Raw genomic sequence first — 16762 nt, forward strand, 5'->3', positions numbered from 1 at the left:
ATCAAAACATACCTACCAGCATATGCTGGTTTTTTCACCAGGGAATGTACAGTATAATTGTTTGCACTAATAACCAGTGTGTTTATAAGTAAGATAATACATATACAATGGTAAGAAACACCAATTTGCAATATCCAGCAGCAAAACGAGCTGTTTTGTACAACTAACTGGATGCAGATGAGACCGGATGTCAGACCCATAACATTTACAAATGGCCGTGTCCACTCTTATGGAAAAATAAGGGTCTGACAAACTTGTAGTCTACACTTTAAAGCATTTAAATGCTGTTGAAATCTTCAGTTTGTAATTTGTGGAATTAAATCGGTTTAGTATGTACTTAAAACGCCCCTCCCCCCCACCCCTCAGTACTTGCACTCTTCATATCAGGAGTGACACTCCTGTGAGTGTATATATACAGCTGAAGTGACCATGATGCTGAGAGCTCCGTTCGCTCCCTCACTAGTCACTTGAAACTCTCGAGGGGAGGAGTTGAGGAGCACCACATGCCTTAGGCTATAAATCTGGGGTAACCCATCTTCAGACTAAGCCGAAGGACTTACTAGGTCAGAGGGATCCCTGAAGCGGACAAGCATGCCGGCAAAACCAGCCCCAATAAAGAAGTCGGCTAAGGCCGCCAAGAAGGAGGAACCTGCAAAGGCGCCCGCTCCTGCGCCCGAACCAGCGCCCGAGCCTGCGCCCGCACCCGCACCCGCACCTGAGCCCGCCCCTGCCGAACCAGCACCCGCTGAAGCTGCCCCCGCGGAAGCTGCCCCCGCGGAAGCCGCCCCGGCGGAGGCACCTCCTGCTGAAGCCCCACCCGCTGAAGCTCCACCAGCCGAACCCGCTGCAGGTACTGAGTGTATACGGAGACCCCAAACTTACACATGGATATTAAAAAGTGCATTCTAAATGGATACTTTTACTGGGTGAACTGTACATACAAGCTCTTATTCTAAGAGGAAAATCAGTCATATTTCAGTCCATTTTTTTTAAGAAATTATAATTGCATAAATGCATAAATTGCATAAAATAATTCCATATATAAATCAATTTAAATCAGCATGAATGAGTGCATTGGAGTGCTACTTTACTATTTAAATAATAAATCATTATTTATTAGCACTGATGTATAAATGGTTCTAAAAATAGGTGATTTCCTTTATGCAAAATAGATTCTTATCTTTTCTTACAGTGATTTTATAATGAAATATGACCCTTCTGTAAGATCATATGTAATAATAAATGCAAACAAACAAACAGACACTTTTAACACATGCATGTTATGTCATTTAACATTTACCTCCTAATGCATGAGAACTCAGTGCACATTGTTACTGGAGCCAAGAACTTCTGGTAGCTACTTGGAAAACGTCTGACTACAGCTGATGGTTTAAAAAAAACACCAGTGTGCGTTTACACCTGTTAACCTCTCTTCACTTCTACACTATACTGATCATACCAGCTGTTCGCTCTGACCTACTTGACGCCTATTCTGCTTCTTTTGCTCTACTTCAAGTGTGTTTGATCTCCCAGAAAACCTTATGCCTAATATTTAACTTATTTTTCTTAATTGATTTATTTTAACTTTTTAGATTTAAATGCATTTTTCAAAAATACCATGGTAGCCGTAGTTTCTCTAAAATATCATGTTACTACTGGTATTTACCTGTAGTGTAAAGTACTGTTTTGCAACTAATGCAAAATTATTAGTTGCAAAAAATTAGTTGCATGCAGTATCTGCAGAGCAGAAATCTTAACTTGAGCTTCTACAGAAGCACAATTACTATTGTGCGATCATTCACATGATAATCTGGTGAAAAGCATGCTTTTCACCACCTGTGCAATTAATATTTTAATACCAGCTATATCCACCGAGGCCTTATAAGCCAGAGGTATTTAGAGCTTGTGGCAAACGCAGGCAACTCTATTTACAGTCCCACAGAGAGCTGTAACACAATGCATGAAGAAAACTTTGATGTTTTAAGTACTGAGTCCAGTCTTTTCTAGTTGCAAGGTAAGTGTGTGATTTAGAGGAATTATTGAGTGATTTTTGGTTTTAGAAATATTCTTTATGCTAAATGAAATAATGATAGCATAAACAATATCAGACGTGCACAAAAATGAATGAATATAAATGATATTCATTATTTTGTGCACAGCTTTTATGCTATCACTAAGTTATTTCATTTCCTATTGTTTATACAAGGTTAAATATACTAAAATGCATTTGAAACAGATAATGTGCACTGTTCGTCCAGTCAGACTCCATTATCTGTGAATGCAAGGAATCTCAAAATGACCAAATATTGTTTGACATATGGATCCGTACTTGTTACTGGTTTCTATTTTTAGAAGTATATTCTGTGCATGCATCAACCCTCAAATATTTGGTCCATTCTAACATTTTACTAACATTTAAAAATGACTTGCCTGCCACATCTCATAAGAAGCTGTTGCAAATGCTGCTGAGGCCCCGCTAATGGTAATAGCAGTGGTAAGCCAATGGTAAACAGCTATTGTAAATTTATTTGACAAACTTGCACAATATTGAAAAAAGTCAGTCAACATGAGAGACAAAATGTTCACAACCAATTTTAATACATAATGTAGCATGAAAAAGCATATCCAATGAGACAACAATGTGTGTCTGTATTTATTTCATGTTGACTTTCTAATGCAATTTTCTAATAAAGCCAATGTTAGATATGCAGCAATTTTATATTGAAGGTATTGAATTTGTATACTTAGGATTATGCTAAAACCTGACTTGAGCTATTACTCCATAATGTTTGACTAAACTAATGGCTTAAGCTTTATTATATGCTGCTTTTATTAATGTGCCCTGCCTATTTAACACCAGCTGATGCTGAAGCTCCACCTGCTGAGGAAATCAAAGCACCTACACCTCCTCCACCTGCAGGTAAACCCATGGGAAATCAAAACCGCTTCAGATCATCTACGTTGTGTCATTTCCAGTTGAAACATAGTGCCTGATTTTAATTTGAATTTGAATTATTAAAAGTGTGTTTTCTTCTCCAGAACCCACCAGCGAGCCTCTCGAGCTTGGCGTTGAGGACGTCAATGACACTTCCGTCACTATCTCATGGAGACCACCAGCCACCATTGGAAACTCCGGTCTGGATGGATACACCGTGGAAATCTGCAAGGAAGGAAGTGAGTCTGTTGTGAATTTACAAAATCAGACTTCTTAGTATACAGAAGTAGGAAGACATCAAACCGTATCCAAATCCATTTGCAATAAAAATGCCTGTTTAGGCATCGTCTGACTGGCCGGCAGGGCAGCTGCTTTGGTAATAAAGCCCTCAGTGAGGATTAGGCCTAAAATCTAAAGCCTTTTCATGTTATTACGGTGGCCTGCCAAGCACTTGCATTCATTAGCATCTTGAAATGCCACCTCACAATACCTTACCTTAAATTAAACGCAGCAAAATGTTCATTAGTATTTTATTGGCTGGTCAAAGCTCTCAGTTGCACCTGTCCCCAATATGTCAACAGCAGCATGTACACCCACCTCAGTTGTGTCCCTATATGGAGTGAGGCATTTCTAGAAGTGCCACGCACAAGTCTGACGGCAGAAGAACAGGGCTAGTGCGCACATGTCAGTTGCATACGTAAATACAGTTCAACTTGCTGATACAGCTGTTGAAAGTCTGAATACCTTCTGAAAAAAGGTATATGCAATCACATATCGATTTTCTCTGGAACACTGTGAAAAACATAAATTTATGCTTTTAAAGAAAAATACTATAATAATATTTTATACCAAATTTACTCTAATTGGTATTATTTATTTAAATGCTTCCAAATGCTTTACAATCAATGTGAAATTATTTAAGTTTATGATGCAATGCAGTAAAGTTATTAATATTTTTGAGTGTTATTTAAATAACTGATGCATTTCAAAATGTTTATTATTATTGTATTTTTGTGTATTTTTTTAAATTAATTTTTAAATAAATTTTTTATGATTGTTAATTGGATACAAATCTAAAGATACTAAAACTATTAAAAGTATTACTGTTATTAAGTATTATTTAAATATCACCGTTCCAAAAGCTTTACAATCCAGGTGCTATTAATCAACAATCAATTTTATGACAGTTATTGGGATGCAAATCACATTGGATGTTCTTGCAACTAATTTTTCATGTTTCCATCCAAGCTGGTGACTGGAAAGCTGCTAACGAGGAGCTGACTGTGTCCTGCCGTTACATCATTAAGAACCAGACCACCGGTGACCGCCTGAACATCAGGGTGGTGGCCATAAACCCTGGCGGCCGCAGCCCTCCTGCCACTCTGGCCGACGCTGTCCTGGTCAGAGAGGTTGTGGGTAGGTCTTTCCTGCCCTTACCTATCTTGGAAATAATCATAACATATTTTTCTGGTTTCACTGCTTGACCAAAATGAATGCACTGGTGACGTAAAAAAATGACCAAGCAAAAACTGCAAGCGTTATGCATTTTTAAAGTAGACGCCAAATGACATTAAATTAATGTTTATGAGCCAAGCTGAAAAGTTTCGTAATGTATACCCTCTCAGTTTTTTTAGAATGTTCTTTCCGCCCTGCATCAAAGCCAGTTTTCCTTAGACATAATTACTGTAATGTTGGGACATAGAGTTACTCAGCCATTGCTGCTTTAAAGATCGGGGGCCAGGTCTTGAGTCTCAAGTATCCCAGACCTCAGAGCTATCTAGAGAGGTGAAATTGTTACCACTTCAGCCCAACACTCATGCTGTTCTACAGGGCCCCCTAATTGGCTCTGAGAAGTTGCCAGTTGTGAAAAAATAAATCTACCTGACAAGTGTCTGGCTTTAGTGCAAAGAGGCATTGCCTTACAAACCTGCGCAGATCAGACAAAAACTTAATTTTGTTAAAATTAAAGTATGCTACGTTGGACCGCGTTATCGTAGCCGTTATGTAAACTAGTTTTCGTGTACGATTGCTTGCAGTCAGTTTACATACTCCAAGAGTGTCCGCCGTCTAAAGAAAGAAATCATAAATGTAGAATGGAAAGTGAAGGGGGATTGGAATGTAACTTGAATCCGGTCTACGCAAAAGAGGGGGTGGGAAATTTTGGCAGATCTCCAATTAAAGTTCTCCTTTCTGCATTCCCTCCAATGCACGGAGGCATGTCATGAATTGTCTTTTCCAATAAGAAAACTCTGTTGCACATCCTTGGAAAATAGTTAGTTGGTAAGTGCTGTGCATTAACGAGGATTATGTGGAGAAGGTTTTACATGGCTTCAAAGCCATTGACAGCTACCCGCCTGGACCGGTGTCAAGCTACTTCCTTTCAGAGCGATGGCGACAAGTGTGAATGGGTCGAGTCGGAGGGTGGGATACATTTCCCAAATGTTCTCGCACTGCATGAGGAGTCAAGTGGCATCTAAGGTTACCCTGTGAGACTTTTTAGCTCGCTAGAGATGCTATGTTTATTTAGAGGCATGCTGTAGCTTGTAAAGAGTTAGCATTCGGCTAATGCTTCAAGGAGTTTTCCAGATACCAATTCACTGTTTTTAATATGCATTGCATTGCTGATTATTAATTCCATTTATGTACTAAAAAAAGCATTGTAGCATTGACTAGCATCTTTTAGAAATGAATGCTAAACTCCAACTCTTAGATGCAGCCTTTGGAATTATTGGTAATTCAGCAGTTTTAATGTAACTAAAGCTCACCATCATAAGTTATTAGTGGCTGGGGTGTTATAGGACTGATCTATTTAAAGCCGTGATGAGTCCAACAGAGCCAGTGCTAGCATGTTGGCTAGCTCAAGGTCTATCATCATAAATTACTCCTCGTAATGTGTTTAGTCTTTGGTTTCCTTCTGCGTTTAACTTCTGCATATGGTTTTGCAAAAGTTTTTGGTATTTTTTTTGCTGTAGTCTGTTTAAACAACATAAGATGCAACATAACAGGCTGACTGCAGCTAAAGATGAAATTACAGTTAGCTGGCACTCTGGAAGCCCGGGTCACGTTAAGGTTAGCAAGTCAGTTTTCTGGCTCAGTAAATAGTGCCATCCCAGCTAACACAGAATGTTCGGTCAGAACTTAGGGTAACATTCTGGGAAGGTTCTCTCAGAATGTTAATAGAACGTTTATTGGTGCAACATTTTTTAAATGTTACTACTTGTTTCAGAATGTTCAGAGAACATTCAAATGTAACGGTTTTCTCGATATTTTGATTCAAGATTTTCAAATCTGGAATCTCAGCCAAATATTGTCTTATCCTAACAAACCAAACATCGATGCAAAGCTTATTATTCAACTTTCACATGATGTATGAATCTCAAATCTCAAAAAATTGACCCTTACGACTGGTTTTGTGGTCCGGGGTCACATATAACCCTGCTTATTGTGTTTAAAAGCATACTGTACAATGTAATCATATTATATACCATTTTTTTCTCCTAACAGATCGCCCCAAAATCCGTCTGCCACGTTTCCTGAGGCAGCGCTATGTGAAAAATGTTGGAGAGAAAATCAACCTGGTTATTCCCTTCAGTGTATGTAATCTCTTGACAAATGTCAAGTTTACTGAAAATGCATGATTATAGCCAAACTCTTTCAAAGGTAGCTACATTTATGCTTGCTTATTCATACAACAGAAAAAATGGCTAAACACATACTTTAACAGGACATGGGCTAAATTTGGAATAAAAATACAAGTAATATTTTAATATGGAGTAATGTTACCAACATGCTACTCTTAATCAAGTAGTGTGCTTCTCCATACTTGCAGTTTTATTACCTGTCAAAACATTTTCTTACTAAAACCGGAAGCTGCATTCGATATCGCAGGGCTTGTACTATTTTTTTGTTGTTGCTTTGAGTAGCCAGAAGCCTTGTTTACATCACAGCCAAGATGTACAGTAGGATTCATAACTTGGTAACACTAATCACACCCTTATATAAAAAAAGTACACTTTAGCATTTGTTGAAAAAAAGTAATTATTACAAATTACAGAAATAATATGCTTTATAAGAAGGTACTTAAGTGTGAATTGAATGTAATGTTAATGTAATGTAATGCATTTAAGTGAAATAGTTAAAATATATATTAAATTATCTTGTTATTATATTATATTATTAAATTATCTCTAAAATATGGTTATAGTGTATTGCCGAATGTACTGACAAGCATTTAAGGTAACCTTAATTTTAGTAAATTAAAAATAGTTTTACTGTAGATGTAATATTGAATAACACCTACAGTTAAATATGCATATTTTGATGTGTTGATGAACATACTAATGCACATGTTAAGATTTTAAAACAATAATTTAAAATGTAGTTTAAAGTAACTTTTAATTTGACATTATTACTAAGTGTAACTTACAAAAATGTGCTTATGTGTGTTAAGAAGCTGTCAGAAAAGTTAATTCACATTGAATACAAAAAAAAATCACACCTCTTTTTCAAAGGAAAGAATTTCAATGAGTATATCTGGTAAAAGTTGATTTTGTTAATTAATTTGCAGGTTAACCTGTCTTTATTTTCTTACCTACAGGGCAAACCACAACCTGTTGTGTCATGGACAAAGGATGGCCAGCCTCTGGATACTAAAAAGGTGAACATCCGCAACAGCGACAAGGACAGCATCTTCTTCATCCGTGCCGCCGAGAGAGCCGACTCCGGCGTGTATGAGATGTGTGTGAAAGTGGACAGCTTTGAGGACAAAGCCCAGGTGACTCTGCAGATTGTTGGTAAGTGTTCGTACACAGCATGGACCTTGGTTTATATTAGTTTTTGAGGGTTGTATTTTAACAAATGTCTTGTTGACCTGTTTACCAGAGTTGCCCGGACCTCCAGCCAGCGTCAAGATCGTGGACACCTGGGGTTTCAACGTTGCTCTGGAGTGGACCGAACCCAGGGATAATGGAAACACAACAATCACCGGATACACCATCCAGAAGGCTGACAAAAAAACAGGGGTAGAGGCTCTTTTAAAAATTACAACGAAAAAATTCCATGGTATTACTGTAAGATTGCAAAACCATTTTTTGGACATTTACCACGAAGGTGCCATACTTTTACATGGTAGTCTTGAAAGTGCCTTGAAGTACCATGTAAATGCCATGCTATATTAAAGCTTAAAGGGCCATTCACAAAGAATGTGTCTTTTGTCTAAAAGCACGAGACGCAGCGCTCATGAATGTTTTTTTAAAAAAACAGCACAGAATGTTTCCTCCGCCATATTGCCATCAAATAAAAATGTTGCCTTGCCAACTTGCTACTGTAAACAAAAGCTCAGTGCTGGCCCCGCCTCCAGGCTCTTCTAATTGGTCCATTCTTTTGGAACTGACATTGATAAGCAGCGCTGTGTGGAAGAGTTGAATTCGACGTCTTTAAAAGGCAGCACAGTGTGAAATGACTAGTACATGTTTATGTAGAAAAACAAAAGCATTATGTGCTTTTGTTTAACAGCCCTTAAGTGTTTCTTAGTGTTAAAATATCATTTACTATTCAAGCTCAACATGCAGAGACAGCTATAACTGTGCTGTTCATAGTTTCAATTACATTACATTTTTTTTGAGGCACCCATCTAGTCCTCCACGTCAACGCTGCTTTGACCAATGGCGTGAGTTAGGGGCAGGACTAAGTGTTTATTGTATGCATGTTCATAAAACTTTTCTGAAAACTTTGTTTATTCACCTGCTCCTTTCGGTGGCACTAGTCAAATTATCTTTTTAATGTGAGTTGTACGCTGTCAGTAGTTGTGTCTGGAGTTTACTGAGCTGTGCTGCTGTCTCTCCACAGGACTGGTTCACAGTACTGGAACATTATCACAGAATGAATGCCACTATTTCAGACCTGATCATGGGTAACACCTACATCTTCAGGGTCTTCACTGAGAACAAGTGTGGATGCAGCGAAGAAGCCACGGTTACAAAGACCTCAGCCACCATCCAGAAGACAGGTGAACCAGCTTTTCTGCATTTGTGTTTTATTTTTAATGTTTTAATTTTAAATTTTGTTTATAATTATAATTATAAAAATATTTTTGTAATTTTATGTGCTTTCATTATTTTTTTGTTTATTTTTTTAATAAATATTACTATTTATTTATTTATTTATTTTATTAGTTGTTTATTTTATTTATTTTAGTTCTGTTTTTCTTTGTTCCAGTTAGAAAGGCAACATTTCTCATTTTAGTTAGTTAGTTTGTTTTGGTATTTTTATTTTTAGTGAATGATAATAACCCTGGTCTTATCATTTGACATTTGTGCATTTGGCAGACACTTATTTTTAACTTGCATTCAGTTTACAAATATTTACGTAAAATTCCTTGCATTCCCTGAGAACTGAACGCATGAAACCCACCATCTGCTGCAAGAAATCACTGAGAAAGTCTTACAGTGTTCTTCAGTCATTCAGTGGCTATTATTGTTATTCTTGCTTCACTGATCTTCATGGTGTGTTTTTAGGCATTGACTACAAGCCTCCAGAGTACAAGGAACACGACTTCAGCGAGGCACCCAAATTCACTACGCCCCTGGCAGACCGCAGCACTACTGTCGGCTATAACACCAAGCTGCTTTGCGCCGTTAGGGGATTCCCTAAGGTACATGGTTTTCATGCATCCATAAGCAGAACCAATGTTCTGGAAATAGTTCTCAGAATGTTCTGGCAATGTTCTCTCAAAGTTAAAAACAAGTATTCTTCCAGTAACATTAATAGAACGTTCATTTAAAGTTTTAAGGTCTTTAACATTCTTTTCTTAACGTTTGCATAAAAACGTATTTTATACATTGTTAATGGACTGTTTTTCTGAAATATTCTTAAATGGTTTTTAAATGTTACTACTTGTTAGTTTAAAATAGTTTAAAGAACATTTAAAAGTAACATTCCCATAATGTTTGCAAAATTCTAAAATGGAACATTCTCTTAATGTTGTTTCTAACATTGCCATAACCAAGAAAAACTGTTTTTCTTGCTTATGTTATATAAAAAAAGTCCTTTACGTAGAAAGCTTATAATTATTTTAGTTTACCTAAATTAATCAAACTTAAATATGCATGCATAACATGCTGCAGATGTCCCATTTAGTGCATGTGCTGCATGCTGTATGTATGCATTTTTACAGTCGGATGTTTTTTAAGCTGCATGCAACCGGTGAAGTTTAATTCACTTGTTTTAGTGCACTGTTTGATTGATGGGTTAGTCTACAGATGCAACCCGGACAACTTAATTTGTGTTTACTCTGCAAATGCAATATTGCCACATGCATTTCTGACTATATTTGCATGTGATTTGAGACCGCTTGGCGCAAAAAGGCTGCTGGACCTTTTCAGTCGACTTAGGATCAGATCACCAGAACCCCTCCAGGTGTAAATAACGTCTGACTCCAATATCCATTAATCATTATGAGCAGACCAGCCTCACGCAATTCACTAATGTGTTGGATTATTGTAAAGATGCTGTTGATAGGTATTTTGTAATAAAGTCTGTGACAAAATCAACACTTAATCCATCAAGATTGAGTGTAGGAATCCGCCACTAACATGCCACAAGAGATAGTGCAACTTCTAGAGGGGAAAGATAACTAGACGGGGGAACAGCGTGAGCTGGATAAGTGGGATTCCTACATCACTATGACAGGATGAGCTTCTAAACACTGATATGGGGAGGCCATGACACTGGTATCAGACAGACGCATGAGTGAAAGTGTCCAAAATTAACACTCACCTAGCGCCAAATGCAAGTAAAAATAGCTTTGGTGGGTAAACAAAACACCCAGTGGATGCAAACTTTATAAGGAAATGTGACTTAAGGCATGTTATATTGTTGTGTATCTTTTAGCTTAATGGAAAGCGTACCAGTAGCAGTTTATCTGAGATGCCTAGTTTTTATTATCAGTGCATAAATGAAATATTTCCATTTTAAGCCTCCAAAACAAAATTGTTCTCAGTTTGCTTCCACTTTTCATCCATAAGCAGCCTTTAAAGTTGTTCAAAAGAAGTTCTTAGCAATGCATATTACTAATCAAAAATTAAGTTTTGACATATTTACGGTATGAAATTTACAAAATATCTTCATCTTCATCTTTACTTAATGTCCTAATAATTTTTGGCATAAAAGAAAATTTTGACCCATACAATGTATTTTTGGCTATTGCTACAAATATACCTGTACTACTTAAGACTGTTTTTTGTGGTTCAGGGTCACATATTTTAATAATCAAAAGATCCTTTTTCTACTATAAAGAACCTTTTGATCAATAGAAACATTCCATTGATGTTAAAGGTTCTTTTTTGGAACCATTAATGACAATAAAGAAGCTTTATTTTTAAGAGTGTAAGCCTTTTTTCATAATTTGAAGTATGTTTTAATAATCTTAAGAACCTTTTTCACTATAAAGAAACGTTTGTGCAATGGAAAGCTTCCATGGATGTTAAAGATTCTTAATGGAGCCATCAATGTCAATAAAGAACCTTAATTTTTAAGAGTGTGACTCTAAAAGTTGCGGAAAAAAATTGCAAAATAGCTCTTTCTAGTGTTTGTCCATCTTTTTACCAATTATAGACTGCAAATGTAATATTCTTATTGTTTTCTGACTTCTTTGCAGCCCAAAATCGAATGGATGAAGAATCAGATGATCATTGGTGACGACCCCAAGTTCAGGCAAATCAACAACCAGGGCATCTGCTCCCTAGAGATCCGCAAGCCCGGCAACTTCGACGGTGGCGTCTACACCTGCAGAGCCAGGAACGAGCACGGAGAGGCCTTGGTTACCTGCAAACTGGAGGTTAAACGTAAGTGACTATCGTGGACTTGAATCAAGTGTGTTTTTAAGAGTCGGTCATATGATTTTGGTCTTTTTGAACATGCAAAAAAGTACTTCCAGTCATGACGAGTTAGGGTTGCCAGGTTTTCACAACAACACCTGCCCAATTGCTACTCAAAACATGTCCAGTCTCCGTTCTGGGGGGTAAAATACACGTGTTTTTGGCTGGGTTCCCCTGGTAAAATTCGCATTCCAGAGGTTAAACATTAGGTTATTGGGGTCGTTTCAACCTGTGGACGTGAAAAGCAGCCTGCGGCAACAGTGTTAAAATAGCATAATTCTGCGGGAAAATCACAGACTTGGCAACACTGGTCTCAGTCTTGACTGACAGCATTATAAGCCAACTAGAGGAGAGTTTTTCATGATCATGGAAATCATTTAACACCAGGGAATTTTAAGACTGTGATTTCAAAGCCCAGAAACATAATGGAAATGTCTATAGAGACTAAACGCTTTATCTAATTAGACTCAGCTCCATAATATTTCATGGGCTTGACTAATTCTTGAGGAGTGCGATGGCTGTGAAATCATTTTCTAAAAGTTATTATGAATGACTGGAAAAGTGTGGCATTTCATTGGTCTAAAAAGACCGAATTGAATTATGATCCATTAGCAGACATGAATCAAAGGATTTAAATATTCAGAAGGACTGCATATTATATTTGGTTATAGGCAAAAACAGAGAATGTAGATTTGAATCTGATCTTTGTAAGTGTAGATTTAGTCATGGCTACATTTAGGGTGATTTAACATCATGCAGACGTGTTTGACTGATTTAAGAATGAAACCAGGAGCATTTTGCTGATTTTGAAAAGAAGTTTTGTATGTTAGAGAGGAAATTGAATCATGTGGATTCATGGAATGATATACAACACTGTGATTTAAATACGTAAAATAGATATCTAGGTCTATCAGATGATACTGTAATGATAGTCAAATGATCTTTAGTGTGTTATAAACAAGCTTGTATGATCATTCCTAAGCCCAGTTATCAAATGGAGCATCACTTTATGGAGGTCTAATATCAGTGTAATCCAATCTAAGCTATGCTAATACAAATGCTTAACCTGATCCAGGACCTGATTTTATGTTCAAGTTTGCACTCCACGTGTGTCTTTACTGAGTTGGGCAGTTTTACTGTTATTGTAAAATGATTTACAGCCTTTTGAAAGCAGAGAAGATGAACATGTCAGATAGAACAAGAGTCTGCACATGTCTGAGATAAAACTCAAGTGTCGCTGGATGGTTAACATGCATGTTTGTTTGGGTGATAAGTTTATAGACATTTGTCCTATGCATACTGTTTTGAAAGCCAGTGGACTGAACTGCATTCTTGTTGTCGTTCCCAACAGAGGCTGTGATTGCTGATGCCGATAAGAAATAAGTTTAACACCCACATTCATACAGGTCAGTCTCTATTTTTAGATGTGTCCAGGGCTGTAAAGCACCAGAGTGATTTTACTTTACTGCTGTACTTAAATATTACACTACTGTTCAAAAGTTTGAGGTCAGTAAATGTTTTTTGAAAGAAAACAATGATTTTATTCAGTAAGGATGCAGAAATTGATCCTTACTTAAATATTATTACAATAAATTGATCAAAAGTGACAGTAAAGACGGTATTACATAAATTTCTATTTCAAATAAATGCTGTTCTTTTGAACCCCTGAACTTGATGATTCCTGAAATAAAATGCATCACAGTTTCCACAAAAATTTGAAGCAGCACAACTGTTTTTATTAATAATCAGAAATGTTTCTTGAGCAGCAAATCAGCATATTAGAATAATTTTTGAAGGATCATGTGACACTGAAGACTGGAGTAATGATGCTGAAAATGCAGCTTTGAACACAGGAATAAATTATATTTTAAAATAGATTACGAAAGAAAATATTTATTTTACAATTATAATAATATTTCACAATATTTCAGATTTTACTGTATTTTTTAAGCAAATAAATACAACCGTGGTGAGACTTCTGAACTCTCATGCATTTCCAAAGCAAAAATGATGTACTGTATTTTACTCCTTATTTCATTTTATTTTTGACACAACTATGTGACCCTGGACCACAAAACCAGTCTTTTTTTTTAAATTAAGATTTATACATCATCTGAAAGCTGAATAAATAATCTTTCCATTTATGTGTGGTTTGTTAGGATAGGATAATATTTGGCCTAACTATTTGAAAATCTGGAATCAGAGGGTGCAAAAAAATCTTGAGAAAATCGCCTATAAGTTGTGCAAATGAAGTTCTTAGCAATGCATATTACTAATCAAAAATTAAGTTTTGATATATTTATGTTAGGAAATTTACAAAATATCTTCATGGAACATTTTGACCCATACAATGTATTTTTGGCTATTACTACAAATATACCTGTGCTACTTATCACTGGTTTTGTGGTCCAGGGTCACATATAGACTTACGGTACTAATATTGCAAAAAACCTCATAAAATACAAAAAATAAATAAATGAAACATGATACGTAATTAACATAATACTTGGGTATAATTTCTCTGGTAATGTTCAAGTTAATGTTCAAATCCTTATTGTCACAAATAATGTGCCACAAAAGAACAATTTTGAGTTTTTGCTTTGGAGAAGGAGCTTTGGATTGCCTAAAAGAAATTTGGTCTCCATCTATTTGGGTCTTGACAAGACATCTGTCTTCCCCTCCAAGCCTGACCTTACATGGGGGACACTAAACTTGGAGATTGCGGCCCCTGCTGCTGGAAGTGTCCGGGTGGCAATTCCCCATAAATTAAACTCGTTATGACTCTATACGTGTACCACCGGAGAGACTAAATTACATCCGCCTGAATGTGCACCGTTAGACCCTGACGAGTCCTCAGACATCTACTGCTAGATCTCACCACAGAAAACAGTAAAACAGAGTTTGTGTTGCTTGGAGTCTTAGAACTATTTCAGGCCGACTGACACCTGTTCCTTGTTCTTCCTCTCTGCATGCACTCTAGTCCCAAATAAGGAACAGAAAAATGTGGGATCCCTCTCAAAAGGTGAGAACTCCGTCTAGAATGTTCCAGCTCTAACATCAGTTCTGATAAGCCTCTTTCAAAGCTATTATAAGACATATATACAGCAACCACATATCAGCTGAATCCTATATTAATGCAAAAAGTTGATATCCTGTTTGTTGGTGGAAGAATTGTTTATTCTAATTATTATTATTTTTAATTATTGACATTTGTAGAACAAATTATTTAATTTTTCCTCCTAGTTAATTTTATTATTAATAATAAAAAGAATAAACAAGTATTCAGCCATGGAATATAGTTCATTAACCATTTTAATGGTTTAAAGGAGTGTTATTTTAGTATTACTGATATACTGTTATAGTTTTTAATGTTAATATTTTATAATTTGATTTTTATAATTTCTGTTTTCACTTTCATTTGAGGTTTATTCATTTGTTTGGTGATTTAATTTTTATGTATTTTATTTTTTTTGTTTAGTTTTACAATGGTTAAGGCTGTAAATAGTTCATTTTATTGGTATCACTGATATGTGCTATTGTAGTTTTTGTTAATATTTATATTATATAATATTTTTAATAATTAGATTTTATTTTTATAGTTTTACTTTGACTTTATTCATTTGTATTTTATGTATTTATTTATTTTTATTAGTGTTGATCATATGTCCACATATTATTTATTATTATGAAATAAGTTATTTATTTTTTTTTTTTTTGTTGTTGTATATTATTTGATTTAAAGCAACTTAGTGCTGTAATATGCAGATTAAGTAATATGCAGTATGTAATTGTATTATTATTAATTATACTTTTTTTTATTTCACTTTTGTAGGATTGTGAAGACGTCTTTTGCTGATGAGAAAAAAAATCATGTACATATGAAATAAAAATATATATAAAAATAGACATTTTCCTCCTTTTTCATAATTTAATGCTTGGCCTCATTATGAAAAAGCACATATATTTATTATATGGACATTTACATCAGCAGTTGCCTGTGACATGTATCGAATCTTGTCTGTTTATCGGCGCACATACTCGTACCTGACTGAGTCCAGTGATGTAACTCGGATCAAGTCCCATCCGGACCAACAGGAGTGTTTGTTCAATTAAACGATAGCCTTTCACCCACATGATGTCTTTTGTCATTTGTCATAATGTCAGCGCACCGAATGTAACATTTACAGGAATGTTCAGGATTCAGCAGGCCGAGTGACCCTGAACACTGTCTACGGCAGAGCCTTGGAAGATTGAATAGGGTGACATTCATTAGTATGGAAATTATTTCTTACGATGACGCAAACTTTGTACAGACACCTTCTCAGCCAGTGGAAACTGGACTGAGAGCAGACAGGTTACTGAAGGTCACACACACACACACACACAAGATAAATGTGTGTGAGAATGTAAAGACTTTGAAAGACTTAGAAAGTGCTATGTGTGATGTTCATTATCGACTTCTCGGGGTTCCTGTCAGAGAAACCTAAAGCCTAGTGCTTATTTAGTTTGGCCAGCATCATGAAGCCCTGCGCCAACACATAAGTAAAGTCACTGATGCAGATGTCTGCTGGAGTATGAAAAATAAAACAAATTTGGTGAGGTTTATGCTAAATAATAATGCATACAGTGGTTAATGAGAAATTTTGACCTAACAATGGAAGGCTTTTTATGTAGTTGACCCTGAGCAATATGATTTTTACCATCCCAGTGGATCTCATACTGTAGAATGGCCCTAGATATTTTGCCATAATGTTTGAAATTTAAGTGCAAGTCTAGCGATATCACGGTGAAACTGCAGGGCTGGATTTAAGGTTAATCATTGTGTTTATTTAGACTTCTTGGGTTGATGATAATGCTGGACATTTCTAAAATGTTTGGATATTCACGTAGAACGCATGTAAAGTTACATTGAATTTAATGTACTAGTTAGTATACCTCGTTTGTTTAACTA

At 36.1% G+C, this 16762-nt stretch overlaps 1 protein-coding gene across 1 annotated transcript; it reads left to right on the forward strand.

Moving 5' to 3' along the window:
- The first annotated feature begins 439 nt into the window (after positions 1–439).
- mybphb (myosin binding protein Hb) lies at positions 440–15942 on the forward strand. The gene is made up of 12 exons (XM_051112814.1): positions 440–850; positions 3040–3174; positions 4184–4351; positions 6440–6528; positions 7533–7728; positions 7817–7956; positions 8783–8942; positions 9451–9587; positions 11592–11778; positions 13163–13217; positions 14792–14833; positions 15644–15942. The coding sequence occupies exons 1-10, from the start codon at positions 592–594 to the stop codon at positions 13192–13194; spliced, it is 1503 nt and encodes a 500-aa protein (XP_050968771.1). The 5' UTR covers positions 440–591; the 3' UTR covers positions 13195–13217; positions 14792–14833; positions 15644–15942.
- The last annotated feature ends 820 nt before the right edge of the window (positions 15943–16762 follow it).

Source organism: Labeo rohita, chromosome 6 (assembly GCF_022985175.1).
Source record: "Labeo rohita strain BAU-BD-2019 chromosome 6, IGBB_LRoh.1.0, whole genome shotgun sequence".
NCBI lineage: Eukaryota > Metazoa > Chordata > Actinopteri > Cypriniformes > Cyprinidae > Labeo > Labeo rohita.